Source organism: Echinops telfairi, unplaced genomic scaffold (assembly GCF_000313985.2).
Source record: "Echinops telfairi isolate 266 unplaced genomic scaffold, ASM31398v2 ScPeMD7_11;HRSCAF=52, whole genome shotgun sequence".
Lineage (NCBI taxonomy): Eukaryota > Metazoa > Chordata > Mammalia > Afrosoricida > Tenrecidae > Echinops > Echinops telfairi.
Genome location: NW_022103908.1, coordinates 40,786,564 through 40,807,295, shown reverse-complemented (window position 1 = coordinate 40,807,295; position 20,732 = coordinate 40,786,564). Strand labels below are relative to the sequence as shown.

Genomic DNA, 20,732 nt, shown 5'->3' with positions numbered 1-20,732 from the left:
GGAAATGAGGAGCTAATATTAAGGGCTCAAGTAGAAAGCAAATGTTTTGAGAATGATGATGGCAACAAATGTACAAATGTGCTTGACACAATGAATGCATGGATGGCTTGTGATAAGAATTGTACGAGCCCCCAATAAAATTATTAAGAAAAAAAAGAAGAGTTACAGTCTCAGCAACCCCCAGGGTCAGTTCTACCCTGTCCCATAGAGTCGCTATGGATTGGCATCTCGACTGGATGGCAGTGAATGTGGTATATTGTAGTACGTGTAAGTGTCATTTTGGAAGATCAAAGCTAACATTCAAGAATTATAAAAGCCCAATTGCCTTTGTGCGAAGGATGGAGTTTGGCTGCACAAACAGTCGCACTGTGGGCTTCTTCATAACTGCCTACACTTTCATGCACTTTGCTTTTGCTCCTCCTCCGTTCATTCTCCCCTTGGCCCTCCAGAGAGCCAACCTTTGCCTCCTTTTGCCGCTCACTGGCAACCCCATCGAGAGGAGGCCCAAAGGCAGGAACTGAAAGCACTGAACTGTACCTTGTTCAGCAGTTCCAGTTCTCGCTGTGTCAGTGTGAACCGTGCCTGTGAGGGGGCGGGGGTGGAATGGGGGTCACTGGGGGGCAGTGTCCAGGGGGAAGCTTCATTTTTCATTATTTAATCATTCCTACAGTGTCATGTGAGGAGCCCAGCAGGCATAGCGATTCCAAGTTGAGCAACTAACCACAAAGACAGCAGTTCGAAACCTCCAGCCACTCTGGGAGAAAGAGGAGGCTTTCTACTTGAGTAAAGATTTACAGTCTTGGAAACCCACAGGGGCAGCTCTACTCTGTCCTACGGAGTGCCTATGAGCCAGAATTGATTTGATGGCAGTGTTTTTGAGAGAGTATAAAATCGAGTCTATATGTGCGTTTACATTCCCTCTCTCTTTCCTGTCTGGTCAGCAAGCCACTTGGACTCACAACGTAAAAGAAGTGAAAGCTAGACAAGAATCTCATGTCTGTCTTTCATCCTGCAATCCTCTTCTGCCTGCTCGACTGCTCACAGCGAATGTCCCACCGTAGAAGCTTGTCCCAACGCCAGACATAGTACTGCCCCTTATCCCACTGGTCCAGATGAAAATGCAAATGGGAAAATTGTTGAAAAGAAAGAAAGAAAGAAATATTTCTATCCTCTCACAGGGTGGATTTTAACGGACCTTTAAAAATTATCTGACGAAATTGCTTGACAGCTAGGAAAGTGTTCTTTGTTGCTGCACCTTTGAAAAACTTAGAGGAAATTGCTCTCCGAGTTTGGTTATCCCATTTTCTACCCAAAAGGAACATTCCCATTTACTTTCCCCAACATTTTAATCACATTCACTACCTCCAAGGCTGCGTGGGCAGCCTCCACTGGTAACAAAAAGTAACAGATTGGCAGCAGATTATGAAAAATGAGCCTGGCAAACACGTGGAGGGATTTTCAGAGCAAGCGGGGCAGAGTTGCTTGAGTTCTTTGCTGGGCTTTGGCTCAAGATCGTGGTTTCAAATTGTTGTTGCCCCAAATTATAAATTGCTTATGTAATTATTGTGCAAAAAGGGCACATTCCTAAATTTTTTTTCCTTTTCATTTGAGCAACTGAGTTTTCAAGGAAAAATCTCAAAGGGGAGAACATTGTAAGTAAATTGCTTAACTGTAAATGGAACTTTCCAGGTATTCTTAAAAAAAAGATCTTTGACTCTAAAAAATGAAAAAAATCATAGCTACACAGTCAGTCATATTCATGGACAAAAACCACATGCTGAATGAAAACAGAACCTTGTAGTGAAGGGGAATGTCTGGGATGTGTTTATTTAGCCGTACTCTTTTTCTTCTTCTACTTTTTCTTGGTAAAGTCTGGTAAGTTCTCTTTCAGCTTCCTCAAAAAGGGTACCAGCACTTCTAACTGGCCAACTAACAAGTTAATCACTCTCTCCAAACAAAAGGGTGAAGCTGAGAGCAACTGGCCTCGCCTTGCCTCCATTTACCAACTCTCCTCTCCCCTCTCCCCTGCCTCTCTCCCTTCCTCCCTCCCACTACCACCGAGTCATTCCAACTCAGCAGGGTGGAACTTCTGGGACTGTAACTCTTGATCGGAGTGGGAAGCCTCATCTTTCTCCAGCGGGTCCAAGCTGGTGATTTCGAAACGCTGACCTTGCAAGGTTAGCAGCCCAACGCGTAACCACTCTGCCACCTTAGTCTACCATAGTGACGTGCCTGGTACAGGACTTGGGGCAGAATCAGGCTACACCTAGATGCTGTGCACGCACACCACGGTCTTTGCAGCTACAACAGGGGTGAAAACAACAAACGCTCTCTTTTCAGCGTTCTCGGATCCTAAGGACGACCCTGTAACAGCGCCCAAGTGGCCCTGCGAGTCGAGTGGGAGCAGTCAGGGCGGCCGTCCTGCCGTCGGTCCTGGCCCATCGGGGCAGCAGGACTGCGACGGCAACGCGGGCAGCCCGCTGGTCTCCCAGGCTTTGGCTCCTAGAAGACCAGGTTGCAGGCAGCCAGGACTGTCCCCAGACACACGCTCCGCCGCGTAGGGAAAGTTCTGCGCGCTTTGCAGACCGGACCCGAGCCTTCCACTCCCGGAGGCTAAAAGCGTCCGCATTCTCCGTGCGCCTGGCCGGGCGCGAGCTCTGCCTCTGCAGCGGAATGCCTCCCGATGCCCACCTTCACCCAGCTCCATCGAGGCGCACACCGGCGACCCAGTCGGGGTGCCCTGGGCAGACTAGATGGCAGTCCGAAGGGCAGCAGCCAGTGGCTGGGTGGGTGCCCCTGCATCCCACACCCCTCGCCCCGCAGGGAGGGAGGGAGCACATTACAAACCTGCCCAGCAGCCCCCCGCGCCGGGCCCGGCTCCCGGCCGGGCCGCACTCACCTCCTCCCCAGAGCGCGGGGAGCAAGAGCAGCAGCGGCGGCCAGGTCCGCCCCATCGCGGGGCTGCAGACCTGGGAACGCTCTCCCACGCCGGCTGGCGTCCCGAACGGGCGTCGGAGTAGCAGAAGGCGGCAGGGAAGTGTCCCAGAGGCCGCGGCGCGGGCAGCAGGCGCTGGAGGGGCCGGGTGCACTGCGGGCGCGGGGCCGGGGGCCGAGGGCCGAGCCCGGCTCCACAGGAGCAGGTTAGGGAGGTGGGGTGAGCGAGAAAGGGGAGGGCAGTGGAGGGGAAGGAAGGGGAGGGGGCTGGAGAAAGGGGGCGGGCCCAGGCGGCTCTCCCCGGGCTGGGACCGAAAATGAGCCCGGGAGGGGTGGGGAAGGGGAGGGAGCGGACGAGGACTGCGGTGGCAGCTCGGAGGAGGCTGGCTGGGCAGGGAAGAGGCGTGCTGGGCCCGGGGCTGCACCGAAGCCGGCCGCGAGGAGGGGGAAGGCGAAGCTGGCGGGAAGAGTGGCAGGGATTTGGAAAGTGGAGCTTGGGAGAGCGTGGGGCTTTGCTGCTGCTGCGTGGGTCCCACGTCCAACACGGCTGGGTGGGAGCGAAGGAATGGCTGGGGGGAGCGGGGAGGGGGGTGAAGAGGAACACTGGGCGTCGGAGGCAGCCACCCCCCAGACCGGAGGCGACAGTCCAGCTTCTCCCCCCGCATTCCTAGCGTCGCTGACTGCGACCACGCTCCCCGAGGTCAAAACCACTGTGACAGCGCTCCCTGCTGAGCGCCCCTGTCCTTCAGCTTCTTGCTAAAGCCTCCTGGGTCCTGGGCCTGAGGTGTGAGACCAAATCCTGCGTCCAAGCATTCCTGTTCTCCTGCGGAGGGGACGCTTCGAGCAGCTTTTTGCGTGAAGAGCCAGAGGGAGGTGGTGGTTATCGAGAGAATGATACGGTGTGAGCAAGAGCGGCTGGAGGTGGCTCCTGGGAGATTCACGGTGCAAAGCCGCAACTACAACACGCACTGCCAGCAAGTCCAGTTCCACGCAGAGCGACCCCATGAGACAGCGTCGGACTGCCCCTGTGGGTCTCTATGACAGTACATCTTCATGGGAGTAGAAAGCCTCCTCTTTCTCCCCTTGGTAGCAAAAGTAGAGCTGAAAGAGAAAGGAGCGGTCCACAGAGCTGATCAGAAAATCATATCGTTTATGAGGCCGGGAAGGGCACCGTCTAGAATAGTGGCGTCTTCAAGATCGACCCAGAAGCGCAATGCTGTCTGTGATGGGTTGTTATCTATCCCCTTTCAAGGAAATCCAATCACGACAACTAGTATTCAAATACATGTACCACCACCAAAGCTGGTAATGAAGACATTGAAGATTCCTACCAAGCGTTCAGTCTGAAATTGATCAAACATGCAATCAAGACGCTGTGATCACTGTTGGCAATTGCTGAATGCCAGCGTTGGATACAAAGAGGGTCTTGGTGATGAAAACTAAGCTGGGGGTCGCATGGCAGAAGTTTGCAAGACCGACTCGTTCATCGCAAATACCGTTTTTTCTTCAACAACACAGTGGACAGCTCTACGTATGGATTTCTCCTGATGGAATACCCAGAAATCAAACAGATTACAACTGTAGTCAGTGACTGCAACAGTGGGCCCAATAGGAACATTGTTAGGAATGTAGTAGGGTGGTGGAGGATAGGCCATTTCCTTCTCAGAATCTACTCAAAGACACCGAACAACAACAGCAAACAACTGGGGAAAGACAATGGAGAAGCTCAGCATCAGCAGCTAAAACCAGGCCAGGCCCTGACTGTGGAAAAGGCCATCAATTGCTCATATGTAGGTTCAGGTTGCAGCTGGAAAAAAAATGAAAACCAGGCCAGGAGAACCACAATAAAACCTTGGTCTATCCCACCTGAAGTTTGAGAACCGCTCAAGAACAGAGTTGATGCATTGAACACTAATGACAGAACCCGATGAGCTGTGGGAGGGCCTCAGGAACATGATTCATGAAGAAAGCAAAAGGTCCTTTAGAAGACAGGAAACAAAGAAAACATCAGAGTGGATGTCAGAAGAGGCTGTGAAACTCGCTCTTAATCACAGAGGAGCTAAGGCAAATGGATGCAAAGGAGTTAAAGATCTGAAGAGAAAATTTCAAAGGGCAGCTCAAGAAGAGCTAGTCAAATGTAATGAAATATGCAAAGCCCTAGAGTTAGAAAACTATAAGGGAAGAACACACCTATCATACCTTTAAAATGAAAAACTCAAGAAAAAATTCAAGCTTCGAGTTGCTGGGTTGAAACTGTCCACAGGCAAAATAGAATGGTGGGGTAATGGTTACACATTGGGTTTTTAACCACAAGGTCAGTAGTTCAAAACCATCAGCCACTCCTTGGGAGAAAAACAAGGCTTTCTTCTCTCAAAAAGTGTTACAGTCTTGGAAACTCACAGGGGCAGTTCTACCCTGTCCTGTAGGGACTCTATGAGTCAGAACGGATTTCATGGCAGTGAGTTTGTTTTTTGTTTATATGGGCAAAGTGTGGAACGGTGCAGAAAGCATCAAATGATGGAAAGAATACATAAAGTCATGGTACCAAAAATAACTAATTGACATTCCACTATTTCAGGAGACAGCACATGAGCAAGAATCAGTGGTGCTGAAGGAAGAAGTTGAAGCTGCACTGAATCCATTAACCAAAAACAAGGCTCCAGGAATTGATAGAAGACTAACTGAAATGTTTCCACAAACTAATGAAGCACTGGAAGCACTCTCTCTTCTATGTCATGAAATGTGGAAAACAGCTACTTTGCCAACTGACTGGAAGAGATCCACATTTGTGCCCATTCCAAAGAAAGGTGACCCAAAAGAATGCTCATATTATTGAACAATGGTAAAATTTGGTGAAGATCATCCAATAACGGTTGCAGCAGGACATTGACAGGGAACTTGCCAGAGGTTCAGGCTGGGTTCAGAAGAGGATATGGAACAAGGGATGACATTACTGATATCAGATGGATCTTGGCTCAAAGCTGAGAAGGCCAGAAAGATTTTACTCGTGTTTTATTGACTATGCAAAGGCATTGACTGTGTGGATCATGTATGCCTTTTGAAAGATCTGCAAGTCCCATTATAGGTACCCATTGGAAAATACGTTCACTCTCTTGCTCCTGACACAGGGACAAAGAGCCCCTGTGCCCCACTGTCTTTAATATTTTGCATAATCGCAAAGTCACTCCTGAGTGTTGGGGACGCTTGTACCCTGACAGAAATCATCAGAGAAGCTGGATTTGATGAAGAAGAATGTGGCAACAGGATTGGAGGAAGGCATATTAATAACCTGAGATATGCAAATGATACAACCTCGCTATTTCTTCATCCAATGAGATGATCATGTGGTTCTTTTCCTTTGTTCTATTGATATAGTGTATCATGTTTATTGATTTTTCTAATGCCAAACTGTGTTAGTTAGGATAGACTAAAGAAACAAAATCATGGATACTCATATGTGTATAAGAAAGAACTTTATATAAAAGAGCAATTGTGTATTGAGAAAACATTTCAGCCCAGTCCAGATCAAGTCCCTAAGTCTGATATTAGCCCTTATGTCTGATATCAGTCTATAAATTCATCTTCAGACTCATGCAACACATGCAATGACACTGAATACAGGATGATCACAGGCCAGTGAGTGGAAAGTGTTGTGCATCCAGTGGTGGTGGAAGCATCTCAGTGCTGCTGTGGGTCTCCACATGGCTTCTCCAGCTCCTGAGCTCTGGCTTCCATCAAGTAGCTCCAGGGGGCTTGTCATCAGGAATACCAAGCAGAGAGTGTTGAAGCAGAGTCTGTGTATCTCACCTTCCAGGAGGAAGATAGGCGTTCTCAGTATCCTCAGGAGAAGGCCATGCGCACACAGAGGCCTTATTGGCTGTGGCCTGATTGACAGGCTAGACTCCACCCCTTTGCAAGTTGACAGATTATGTAACTGCCATACAAACCATCCTTGCATTTTGGAATAAATACCATTTGATTCGGATATATGACTCTTAATAGGATGTTGGAGCTGTTTGCTAGCATTATTTTTTTGAGGATTTTTGTGTCTGTATTCATAAGAGATATTCTGTCATTTTTGTGTGTGTGTGTGAGGTCTTCTCGTGAGGCTAGATTTCCCCCCACAGTTTTCTTGGCACCTAATCCACATATCATACAATTCAATCATATCAAGAATAATTGTACAATCTTTACCACAGTCAATTTTAGAACATTTTCTTTCTTCTCCTCTCCCCCCATTAAATGGCCTTTAAAATGAGTTGTGTCATCACATTCGGTTCCAGTGCCTCGTCCCCTCTAACCTTCATCATTTACTCCTGAACCCCCTCACTCTCCTCATCTCTCCTTCTCCTCTACACTCCCTGCAAACTCTTGCATCAGTTTTTATCTCTAAGCACCCACTCCTGTGTTTCACAAAGTGGGTAAACCCAACAGACACAATAAAGAACCAAAATAAAATAAAGTGGCAAAGATAAAACAATAGTAATATAAAGATAAAAATACAAGCAATGAATAAGACAGAAAAGACACCCCCCCACCACCACCACCAATATTTTAAAATCCAGGAAAGAAGTTTTCATCGTGAGATAAGCAAGAGACCCTTGCACCTAGAACAAATGCAGGTCAGGTCTAGAGGGAGGTCAACTGATCAAATATCAAGATTGATCCAGAGTAGTCAGACTTACATGGATCTATGTTTGATAGTAAGGCTGTTCCAGAATTTTGCCTGTGACTCGAAGGGATCTCAGACACTATTCTGATCGATAGCTTTCTTAATCACACTTTGCTGTAGTACCCTTCTCTTCAATGATCACTTCATGAAGATGAGTATGGAGCAGGGCCATGTGACCAGAACTAGCTGGTCTTGGATTGGGGCTAGAGTTCAGTAGGAGCCCAGAGTCCATCTGCTTGGCCATGGCATATGCACAACTGAGGCTTACTCTGGTGGTCATCTTCTGACAAAATCAAACCCCTGTAGGACCAACCGCACTAGCACCAGCAACAAACCAACCAGCAAACAAACAAATGGGGGAGAAAAAAATAAATGCAAAACAAAATTTAAAAACAAGTTAACAGAAAACACGGAGTCCATCTTCCATTAGAAAAAGGCTAAAAACAAAAAAGAAAAAGGCTCACTGTGTGCTCAACATTGCCTGAACAATCTGCTGCATGGGGGGAGCTGTGCGCCCCGTGGAGTTGTCTCATGGCCCATCAGCTGGATGCAGAGGGGAGGCTTGGGAAGGCAAAGGCTGAGTTCCTAGTGAAGACTACCACGTGTTTTACAGCAGTCTTCTGGAACCATGGATGACAGTGGTTTTTTTTCTCGATTCAGGTTATAAGAAATGCCTTGAAAGTTTGGAGTTTAGAACTAATCTTGTTCAACAGTCCAGAGTATCAGAGGTTGAGGATTGATCCTATAAATGAAAGATTAATTTATATGCAATTATAAAGAACACTGGTTTACAGTTAGAAAATTAGGAAAACAGTGGTTTACTCTCTTGACTGGCCTAGACTTAATATCAGATACATACCTAGCAGTCTTCCTGGCTCAGTCACCACAGGAAGGTTACTCTTTATTTGTTGTGGAGGGTGGTCTGCCAGATGGTGAGGCTGACCAACTCCTGTAGATGATCAGGGTCCAACAGATGCATCGGCCAAAACGTATTGGAGAAGAATTGGCACACTTGAAAGACCAGAGAGTCCAGAAAACAGACCTGAACCGAGTCTTGGAAACAGATGACGGGCCAGGATATTAGGTGAAGGCGAGGAGGCATTGCAAAAGGCTCTGTCACTTAGTGGCCATGAAACGACCAGAAAGACGAAGAAACCCATCTCCGCAGGGCGGTTCAGTTCAGCATGCAAGATAGTTCCAGAAATGTAGCTCTGATACTGCACCAGCAGTGGGTACATATCTTGGTTCAGAAAAGCTGCAGAAGAGAAGCCTACTTTGAAAAGCAGCAGCAGCAACAGCGGTAGAACTGCCGGGATCTGTTCCACTTGCAAGTGAAAGGCCAACTACAAGTTCAGGAGCATTTGGCAGTGACCCAATTGATGCCATGTGCGAAGAAGACAAGGTTCAGGTGGCTTTGACCATGTTTTTAGAAACCATTAGACATAATTTGAAAACAGAAGGAGTAAAATAACAAGGCCTTTTACACATCTCTTAAGATATTTATACTTTCCAGTGTTATCTCGTGTGATTACAACATAGGGCTTTTTGGTTTTGGGGTCCTCCCCCACCCCAGTAATTTGTCAAAGAGAACAATGTACAACAGAGAAAATAAGACTTGTGGGTGGTTTGCAAGCAAAATGGTGGAAAAGTGGGAAAATGCATCAGTTGTAGGACTATATTATGATCCTGCAAATACCAGTCAAAGAAGCTTTCAGCAATTAAAGCAATTCAAAGTGGTTTTCTAAAAACAAACAAACAAGAAAACAAGCTAACAAGCTGTGGTAGTTATATAATCGTTTGTCAATTTGAGAGGATTAAGAGTGAAGGGGTGGAGTCTAGCCTGTCAATCAGGTCAAAGCCAATGAGGCCTTTGTGTGTCTCCTGATGATTCTGGGAAACTCGGCATCGGACACACTCTCTCTGCTGACTCCCTGAGAAACATTGCAGCTGACAAGACACATGGGACTTCGGTAGTGCCCTAAACTGGAGGAGCTACATAGAGACCCCTGCTAGTGTTGAGATATTTACAACACTACTGGATCCTTAAGACTTCCCAACCACTCGACTATGATAGGTAGGCGTATTGTGCCAACCTGGCCAATAGGAACATGTGGGATTAATCAGGTCACATTTGATTGGAGGGCAAAGAGATAAATGGCTTGGCAAGCCCCGCCCCTCTCTCTCTTACTCTCTGGTGTTGGGACCAGCATGCCACTGCTTTAGCTAGTTCTCTGGCTCAACTTGTGAGCTAAACTACCCATGGGACTGCCAACCCATGGATGGTGTAGCTCGAGCTTGAGGTTCCTTCGAGACCTGCTTCTTCACACTGCTGGTGTATACATAGCTTGAGCTTGAGGCTGTTGGATCCTGTCGTCTTGCATTGCTTGAGTTTGATATCCCTTCTGCGCCTGCTTCACTAAGCTCCTGAGCTGCTGGCTGTTGGTGACCAGCCCTGCTGTTTGTTGCCTCTGGCCAGACTACCTGCATTGCCTTAGGGAAGACTCAGCTGTCTGCTTCCTTGACCTTGAACCCAGCAGCCCTCCTGAGTTGAAGGACTTCCAGCTTCCAGTATGTTAACTGTTCCATGGAAGTGAGTTGAACTGAGCCCTCTGTACTGCTGTGTGGACAAATTAGCTGTTATATTCCTTTGTGCTATATATATCCATTATATATATATATAATCATAAGTGTCCTGGTTTTGTTTCTCTAGAGAACCCTAACACACAAGCTAAAGACAGGAAAACAAAAACCAAAAATTACAAATACAGTACCAAATAAATAAATACAACATTGTCAATCATCCCCCTGGGGAGGGAGGAGATTGTGCTGATGACATCCATTTTCCCAATGACGCAGTACTGCAGACACTGTTAATGTGAGGAGTCTGCGAGGGCGGATCCAGCGTGAGCCACAGCCCATCAGTTGTTGCCCTGCACAGTTCGATCTCCTGCTCTTCTTCTTTTTTTCCCTCTTGTGCGTGTCAGTACTTTATTTTGGTGTAAAGACGGATAGCTGGAAAATACGCTGTATTTAAAATTTGATTGGTTCCCCCTCATGTGACACCCCCACCCCCCTGTTCAAACTCAAACACTTAAAAATTACAGCAGCAAGACAAAGCAAGGAACCGGGAGAGCCCAGTGGAGAAGGCAGCCTGGGCCAGTAGTGTCAATTGGTGCGAATGACTGAGGTGCTGAACAGGGGCTTCTGTGTCTGCTTCTTTCTTTTCTCTCCTCCTCTCTCTTCGGAGAGGGGGTCGGCAGTCACTGCCGTGTCCACTTTCAGGAAGGCTGCTTCCATGGCTAAAGGAATTCTGGAAACTGGGCCCGGGGACCCCTCGACCTCCTGTTCTATTGAGCTCTGTGTACCTATTGGGCTTGGTGCCAGGGAATGTAAGTTTACTTTTTGAGAAGGAAACAATGTGAATTCAGAAATACAAAATTTGTAAGTTTACTTTTTGAGAAGGAAACAATGTGAATTCAGAAATACAAAATGACTTCTTAAAGCAAAACAAGCTGTGATTAAATACATCAAAACTCTCAGCTTCTTATATTTTTGGATTTTTTAGTTTTGTTTTTGTTTATTCAGTGCAATTCTATAAATTCCTCCTGGTCTTGAAAATGTTTTTACAAATACCTTGTGAAACGTGAGGACCAGTGAGGCTAGGCAGAAGTCTGAAACCGAGATGGCACTGTCTTTCACACGCGGTGGGGTTCATTTCCCTCAACCATCCAAATACCCTAAGCCCCAGACATTTGTTCAGACATATAGGGACTACCTTTTATCACTTCACATTATAGGAACCAATTGTTCCAGTTTGCCAGGGGCTCTCTGGTTTTAAAACAAAGCTCTGCATCCTGGAAAGCCACTCAGGCTTAGTTGGTCCTAACCCCTATGCTTGAGTTGGGGGACCTTGGGAGGTGCAAATGGTGAAAGGTTGGAGGTGTGAGTTCTCTCAGTGGGACTTGAGAAGAAAGGCTTGGTGGTCTACTCCCCTGAAATCAGCCCATGACAATTTTGTGGGGTACAGTTCTACTCTGACACCTGTGAGGTCACTCTGAGTCAGGATCAAGTTGATGACAGCTGGGATTCTGGTGTGCTGGAGTTGACTGCAAGTTTTGTGAGCCATGTGCTGGAAAAATGAGTATGTTCAGAAAGCCTGGTCATTCATTGACTGTATAAATGAAATTGCAATGAACTTTGTATTGTTTCTCCTGTTCCTTTGTCCCCTGACTTTGGGTTTTTTTTTTCGTCCTTCAACACTATAATAGCAAATCTCATTTCAGGCATTTGAGAAGCAGCCTGTCTTGCCTGTATCACTTGTGTAGTAGGTAATAAACCCAAAGCTTTGCATAAATAGAAGCCATTTGGGCTGTGAGATTGTTCAAGATCTAGAGCAGTGGTTCTCAACCTTCCTAATGCCCCAACCCTTTAATACAGCTCCTCACGTTGTGGTGACCCCCCAACCATAAAATTATTTTCGTTGCTACTTCATCACTGTAATCTTGCTACTGTTAGAGTCAGGTGACCCCTGTGAAAGGGTTGTTTGACTCCCAAAGGGGTCGCAACCTGCAGGTTGAGAACCTCTGATCTAGAGGGTGAGATTAAAGCCCCGTTTGGAGCTCAATGCAGGTCTAGTGGAAAGGCAGCTCTGGGGCCCTCTGCAGGCCTGGTGCGGAAGGGCTGAGGGCAGACCTGCAAGAGCTCTTAAGGGCCCAATACAGACCCACGTTAGAGATGGGCTCCACAGATATCATGATTCACTTTTTTGGCTAAAATGGCTAATTGAAGGCCTTACACTAGGGGTTTTCAACTTTCCTAATGCCACAATCTTTTGAAACAGTTCCTCATGTTGTGGTGACCCCCCAACCATAAAATTATTTTCATTGCTAGTTCATAACTGTAATTCTGCTACTGTTATGAATCGGGTGACCCCTTGACCCCCCCACAGGGGTTGTGACCTACAGGTTGAGAACCGCTGCCTTACACTTACTTACCAGATAGATATTAGAAACTGTAGTAGGAAGCTTCTGAGATGGTCCCCAATGATACCAAACCCCCAAACCCAAACTCTATGATTGACTTATGTCCCAATAAAACAAACAAAAAAGCAAAAACAAACAACAACAAAAAAACAAACTCACTGCCATTGAGTTGATGTCGGCTTATAGGGATCGTATAAGACAGGGTAGGACCGCCCCTGTGAGTTCTGGAGACTGTACCTCTTTACAGGAGCAGAAAGCCCCATCTTTCCCCCAATGAGTGCTCTTCCTTTGAGCTAGAATCGAACCAGTGATCTAAGAATGATGACGCAAAGGAGTTCTACGGTTCCCCACTCTACCAGCCTGAGCCATCAAAGGGAGCACAATGATGCCAGCTTCCCTTAAGTGTGACTTGCTTCTAACCTTCCAAGGGGGGAGGATGTCACGCCTGTGATTAGATCACGTAAGATTGTGACTTCTGTCTGACTAGCCAACGCTCAGTAGCAAATGGCCACAGGGAGGAACTCCACTGTAGGTGATCTCTAGGAGTTCGATGGCCTCTAGTTGGCAGTCAGCTGGAAATTTAAGCCCTCGGTCTTCTGGCCACGGAGTGAAAGCCCTGAAGCATCTGACTGAGGCTTGTGTGAAGCAGCAGTGTCAGTCAGCTCGGTGTGCGCTGTCCGCTCCACCTTGAGCAGACGGAGCTAAGCCATGCTTGACTCCTGACTCTCAGAAATGGTGACATAAATAAGTGTGTGTGGTTTTGAACCACAAAGTCCGTGCTAACATTATTATTCAGCAAATGACACTAATGCGGAGTCTTAGATCTTATCAAAAATTGATTAGAAATCGGAACGGAAGGTTTTATTGGCTTGGTTCTTCCCACCCTTTTCCCCTGGGATACCAATTTTATGTGGGGAATTTTGATAATTACCAGAGATATCATTTATAATAGTGGGTATGTTTGCAACTTTATAAAAAAAAATGCTATTGCAAAAGCCATTAAGGCAGGGGTGGGGAATATCTGGCCCGAGGGCTGTATAAGACCCAAGAAATCACCAATACCAACTAACATCACATGCCTCACCACTGAGAAGCAGTGCTGGCCATCACAAGAGGGGTGAGTTAATGAAATATCTGAGCAAATATAGTGGACTTAATTTTACATCGATACTTTTGTATGGCTCGCAAATGATGTTACAAATGTCCAAATGGCCCTTGGCAGCAAAAAGGTTCCCCACCCATATCTTTTTTTTTTTTTAAAGATAATTTTATTGGAAGCTCTTACAGCTCTTATAACAATCCATGCATCAATTGTATCACACATATTTGTACATATGTTGCCATCATTATTTTCTAAACATTTACTTTCTATTTGAGCCTTTGGTATCAGCTCCTCTTTTTTCCCTCCCTCTCCCCTCCCACCCTCATGACCCCTTGATAAATTATAAATTATTTTCATATTTTACACAGACCGTTGTCTCCCTTCCCTCATGGTTTCTATTGTTCATCCCTGTGTGTGTGTATCATTGCAATCGGTTCCCCCTTCCTCCCCTCCTTTTCCCATCTTCTCCCTAACCTTCTGGTATCACTACTACCATTTCTGAGGGGTTTATCTGAGCTGGATTCCATGTGTCAGAGCTCTTATCTGTACCAGTGTACATGCTCCAGTCGGGCCCACAGTGAAAGGCAGGATTGGAGTTATGATAGTGGGAGGTGAGGAAGCCTCAAGGAATCAGAGGGATATTGTGTGTTTCATCAGTGTTATAATGTGCTTTGGTTGGCTCACCCCTTCCTTGTGACCCTTCTGTGAGAGGATGGCCTATTGCAGGGGCCCTCAAACTTTTTAAACAGAGGGCCAGTTCACTGTCCCTCAGACCTGGTAGAGGACCGGACTATAGTTTTAAAAAAAACTATGAACAAATTCCTATGCACACTGCACATATCTTATTTTGAATTAAAAAAACAAACAAGGCAAAAACAGTTATGAACTAGCAATGAAAATAATTTTACGGTTGGGGGGCAAAAACACCTCATTATAGTTCATAACTATAAATGTCCTCGGTGGGATGCATGTGGCCTGCAGGCCGTAGTTTGAGGACCACTGTCCTATTGTCTACAAATGAGTTTTGGGTCTCTGCTCTGACCCCCTCATTCTCAACAATTTGTTTTTTTGTTTGTTTGTTTGTTTGGGGTCTTCTCATGCCTGTTACCTAAATCCCGTTGACGTCTCATGATCAACAGGCTGGTGTGCTTCTTCTATATGGGCTTGTTGCTTCTCTGCTAGATGGCAGCTGGTTTAACTTCAAGCCTTTAAGACTCTATTTCTTTTAATAGCTGGGCACCATCAGCTTTCTTTACCACATTTGCTTTTGCACCCATTTTGTCTGAAGCTATCTTGCTGGGCGGGTGAGCATCACAGAATGCCAGGTGGTTAGAACAAAGTGTTCTTACGTTGAGGGAGAGCTTCAGCAGAGCCCCACACTCTGTCCACTTCCTCAATGTATTGCCATATAAATATATGTACATAGACCAATACCTCTATTTTTATGAGTTAATATATTTACATATGTACACACCTATGTTTACATCTCTATCTGTAGCTTCATAGATCCTTTTTCTGTTTCCTTTTATCTTTCTCTTGCCCAACCATCACGCTCGCCCTTCTTCTGCCTCTTAGTAATTCCTCTCAGTTAGATTGCTGTTGCTCCAACACCCCAGGATATCTAAGTCCTCCTCGTTGATGCTTTTAAATCCCTAGTTGTTCCCCTGTCTATAGCATTGCTTGCTTATTGTTCCCTTCCTCTGCCTGCTTCCCCCTAACTCACTCCGGCACCGTCGGTCTGTTGCTTTCTCCTTGGGCTTACTTCCTATGCCTATCTTATATAGGTAGGCAAACCAACAATAACGTAGCCAAATACAAAAAAAAAAAAAAAAAGCATAAGATTGAATAAAAAGAGAGGAAAAAAATGGACAAAAACCCAAACAAACCCAAAGCATAGATAATTTCAGGTCTGTCCACTGACCTTGATGACTATGTCCCCCCTGGTCCTGGGGGGTTCTGGGAACTGCCCCCACTAGCCTGGTCTATTTTGAGGGCCTCTCAAGGGCTTTGTGACTTTGCTTTGCTCCCATTGCTGATCTGTTATGTTCCCTTCCTGGTTCACCCTGATGTGGGAGTTCAGACCGGACTCACTCCCCACCGCCTGTCTCCAGTATTGTCCTCTGTTGCGGTATGCTCCAAGCTGTTGTCAGTGTGTGCCTTAGCAGCTCTGTTGTCCTTAGGTTTTGGTGTGTCATTATGTGGTCTAGACCCTCACTCTCTCTCTTTCCTTCTCGGTTTGCTTCCCTGTGGGCGTGCCATGCTGGCTGCCCCCCAACCTGCAGGTTTAGTGTTGTCCTCTGTGGCACATACTTCTAGGAGGGGTCACTTTGGCTCTGATTGGGGCCGGCCCAGTAGCCCATTCTGTTCATGTGTTGCTTCATGTGGCTTTGTTGCCTTCAAGGTTTTGTGCGCTTAGGTGGGTGCACCGCTATCTTAAGGTAATTCACAATCATTTAAAAGCCACAGATGTAGTGCAGTGAGTTGGTAGCTTGAAAGATAGGTACTTTGCTTGCTGAGCTGAGTAGATGCCTCAGATTTTAGCAGGAGGGGGAGATGATGAAGATAACAAATGTTATCTAATCTCTGAAACCCCTGGATTTGTGAGTTGGACCCCAGGAACAGAGGGGTTAGTTAGAGAAGCAGAAGGATTTGTTTTCTGTAGAGACTATCAGTTCATATGTGTAAGCAATGCTCTTAGTGACAATGCCATTGGGCTTACGTTGTACTGTGAGTACTGCAAGGGGGCAGAGGGGCTCAATCTGCCATTCTGCAGCAAACAGTTGTGCTCTGGCTCTGAAGAACTGACTAATGGTCTTTGGGAATACTGGAGGGGAACATCACTTGAGCAGAAAAGCTAGCACCTAAGAAGGAAAGCTGTGTCGACCTTTATAGGGACTCTGTGCCACAGACTGGATGCTTTGCAGCGACAGACATCCTGTGTGGATGGTACCACTGGGGTTATTTAGAAATGAGGGCCAGAGGCAAGAATGAGTAGCGTTAATGCTTTATGGGTGTTTCCATCTCAGGATGGAGAGAATGTAAGAAAGGAGAAGATGAGGCTGGGGAGCACGTGAAGTAGTGCACGGGCTGCGGTTTCACAACATGTCCTGGCAAGTGTGCAGAGGTACCAACATTTAGAATAGAGAACGAGAGTGGGAGGAAAAGGGACTCTATACATTTGGCTTCTTCCTGTTTATTTCGACTGACCAACATTTGCCTTGATCACAGATTGCTCTCTACACTTTAGGCTATGCCTTTGGGCCCCACACTGTGTGGAGGCAAGGGGAGCCCAGGTTGAGTCCTATGGAGGGTGACTCATTGGTCTGGCTTCATGGCGGTTGGCAAGGGAGAGGGTCTGGCCCTCTATGGTGAATGACTACTAGTGGGACTGACAGGGTTAGTGAAACAATGGGTGCCCCTTGGAGTGAGCTGGCTACAGTGTTGGCCAAAGTGGGAGGAGATGCCAAAATCTAACATAAAGGGACTAAGAGACATCTGAGATGTGATTTGATGAAGATTATCCCCAAAATACTTAGTGCAGGAAGAAGGAGACTTTGTAGGGTGAGGGGATCCTATGGGGGCGAATACATAGGGGTAAGATTTGACCATTGGGGAAATGATGGTTAATTTGACCTCATTTGTATCCTTGAGTCAAGGAAGTGTGGGGATATTTTAATATAAGGTAAAGGATTAGGTCTGCTCATAGTTCTATATAAGATGAGGCTGAAGGAGTAAGGGAGCAAAGGAGTCGAGAGAGAGAGATTGATTGATGTATATTAAGAAATTGGTTCACACATTTTAGAAGTGCTAAGTCCAGTCTGGTTCAAATCTGATGGTCAGATGTTAGGTTGAAGGCTTCTCCTGACCTCTGTATCTTCATGGGTTGGTGAACCTGGAAACAGGAAGGTCAACCAGGAAGACTAGGCAGGAAACAAGAAGATGAAATAGGAAGACTATAGGCTGGTGGATGCAGAGGCAGATGAAGCCAAGATCAGCAGGTCAGGCTGTGCTGCCGACGAATCTGAGACCAGCAGGTGAAATGGCAGACTGCCGATGGCTGCTTGGGTCAGTAGGCAGTCTGATGGGTCATTGGCTCAAATCCAAACAACTGGAGGTTGATAAGCCAGATACAGAAACCAGATCAGCAAGAAGCAGGTGAGCTTCCCCACAGCAGCGACTTATATAGGAATTAGGCCATACCCCCAAGAAAACATTCTTTCAGGTGCATTAAGGCTGTAATCTGAGTAATTGTCAGAGGAAACCAGTCTCTAACAACCGGAGGGTCAGCAGGCGCAATTGTATGGTTATAATATATAAAGATTAAAGTAAAGTCATAGAGGATCAGAAAGATAGGAGAGAGTACAATAAAGGAGTCAGACACATTTTATGGTAGCATGCTCATCTTAGCCCCTCTTGATGGTCCATGTGGAACTGGGAGGAGAGAGTGAATCTTTACTATCTTGGGATATTTATAGGTAGCTGTAAAACATGCATATTCAGTAGTTACATATGTCACAAGGTGGGTGGTAATTACAGTAAGGTCCCTGAGCTCACTGGTGAGGAAACCTAATACCTGCATTGGGGGAAGGCATGAGGGGGATGTGACATGGTGGGAGGAGACAGCAAAAGGGTGTCTGCTTCTATAGGTAGATAAAATCAACCATGTGCTCACTTTAAGGCAGCATAGCTATTAGGGGAGAATCTGTGGGGATGCTATTTAAAGCAGGATAATGTACTTGGACTCTAACTTAACCAAAGTGGTGATTTTCCTACTGTGGAATACTAGCTCTCCAGAGTCCCTCTGTCATACATTAGGAAATATAGTCCTCATCATATTTCCCTCAGTGTTAGTTGCCCACAGCAGAGGCAATGCACTCTACTCCAGTCCTCCCCCAACGGGTTGGCAGCTCACAGCAGATTCCATCATGGAGTTGATTCCATTCTGTGAGGCCATATCACGGGGGATAACTAGGCCAAACCATGGAGAATCTTGGCCCAGACAAGTTGACACAAAACCTAACAATCATCACGACATTGTAAGTGATAGCAATGAACCAAGGCAGCAAGGGCGCAACATGCAAAGTATGCTTAAGGAACCCCAGAAGACACTCTCCGCCCTCTAAATTATATTTATTTTGTATCTGTTGTTGAGAATATTCAAAGTAAAATCTACACCATTTCAACAGTTTCTGCATGTACAATTTAAAAACACTGATGACATTCATGAGTTATGTAATCCTTCTCACCCTCCTTTTCAGAGTCCTCCCCCCCTCCCCCCATTAACACACACACATTACCTCCTAAGGTTCCTAATCAAGTCCTTTAAGTTATTGTTACCAATGTGATCCCACATACTGTGTGATCCCACGTACTTTGGGCATGGTAGCAGGAGAAACTAGCCCTGGGGAAGGACATTAGGCTTGGTGAAGTGTAGGGTCAGTGAAAGAGAGGAAGGCTTTTGGGATGGATTGACACATGGGGCTCAACTATAACAATGACTGAGGATGGCTCAGGACCAGGCAGTGTTTCGTTCTGTTGTGCACGGGGTCCCAGTGAATCGCACTGGACTCTACAGTCTTAACAACAAACGTAACAGTCATCAAGTCGATAACCATTAGACTTGTAAAAAGCATAGCGCTCACGGCAGACATTCTTTACTAGTAAAGCTAAACTACCGGTTTTAGTACTGTTTGGCTTTAAGAAGAATTCAGGGGAAATTTGTGGTTTAAGGTGTAAAGATTATTTTAGGGCAAAAGTTTTAGGAATTCATTCAGACGGACAGTTTCAGAAATTAGATTCCAGGAGAATTTAAAATTCTGTCCTACAGTCTCTTCTTTTTCACCAGGATTCTTCTATAAAATCTTTGATGGAAACAGTAATATAACCAGGTACCATTCAGTTTGTCAGATCTCATGGCAAAGGAGTCAGTCGTTCGTTCAAAGGGGCAAGAGCCACACATTCCACATCCTCCTATTCCTAACCTTCTTCCTCTAGGTGAATAGAGACCAATCGTGCTGTGGATGTCTTCAAGTAAGTTTTAAGACCCCACAGGCACTATGTAATCAACAACGAAGTAGAACAGAAGTACTAAAGACATTATTAGGCCAAATTAACTGGGTTGCCCCAGGACCCATAGAACACAAACCAGGGAACCAGATTCAAAGAGGGATTTGGTTATACCAAACAGCCTCTGCATCTACGCCTTCCCAGTACACCTTTTCAGAGACGTTCTAAAGTCCCAGCCAACTTTACATGTCTGGGTAAAGAACATGAAGTTTATTGCTAGGCCGTACGTCAATAGTTTTATCTTGCCAGATTGTGAAGGGGAGAGTGTTGTTGTGAGCTGCTTTAGAAAGAACTCTCTTGGCTGGGGTCTTTTAAAGAAGCCCATCACCAGGCTTTTCTTCCGCAGTGCTGCTGGGTGTGGTGGAACCATCAACTTTAGGCTAGTGGCCAATCGGAAAACACTTTCACCATCCACATTTCTCATAGGGGATTAGAGCTCTAGTTCCTACATAATGTACAGGAAAACCCACAGATAGGGAGAGAAAGGTAAAGATGACGCTCTTAACACGTGGGTCTCTGAGTCATCTTCGAACCTCAGGAATGCTACATCTATTGTAAGGGCCTCCATACTTTGCATCCACTGTGACTGAGCCGCAAAGGGCTAAGATTCACTATTACAGAATGAGCGGGGCTCCAAAACCAAGAGGTGGCAGTGCAGGATCCTGGGGACATGATCCAGGGAAGATCAGCAATCGAAGTCAGGAGGGTCCCATTCTGCGAGGAACTCTGGCTTTGGGGCTCTGTGTTCCTTCCTAAGGCAGGTAGAGAAGGTAAAAAGGGGCTAGGTGTAGGCACGTGCAATCTTCAAGCAACAGCGCAGGCGCTAGGACCGCGGGCCGCTCTCCTGCCCCGGGATCCCCGCCCCGCCCCGGCTCTCCCGCCTCGCCCCGCCCCCGCCCCGCCCCGCCCCGCGCCGGCGCGAGGGAAGACGGGAAGTCAAGATGGTCGCGTCCATTTGAACGTCTCCCCGAACGGG

The 20,732-nt window shown here is 46.4% G+C and overlaps 1 protein-coding gene and 1 pseudogene across 1 annotated transcript in view; one reads left to right on the top strand and one right to left on the bottom strand.

Annotated features, from left to right (window-relative positions):
• Positions 1 to 3,000, bottom strand: part of MERTK (MER proto-oncogene, tyrosine kinase) — a 123,688-nt gene extending 120,688 nt beyond the window's left edge. Inside the window, exon 1 of the mRNA XM_045287095.1 lies at positions 2,900 to 3,000. Coding sequence (XP_045143030.1) covers positions 2,900 to 2,954 — 55 coding nt within the window. The 5' untranslated portion in view covers positions 2,955 to 3,000. The remainder of the gene's footprint in view (positions 1 to 2,899) is intronic.
• An 825-nt stretch (positions 3,001 to 3,825) lies between these two features.
• Positions 3,826 to 9,077, top strand: LOC105979084 (annotated as a pseudogene).
• Positions 9,078 to 20,732: the final 11,655 nt, after the last annotated feature.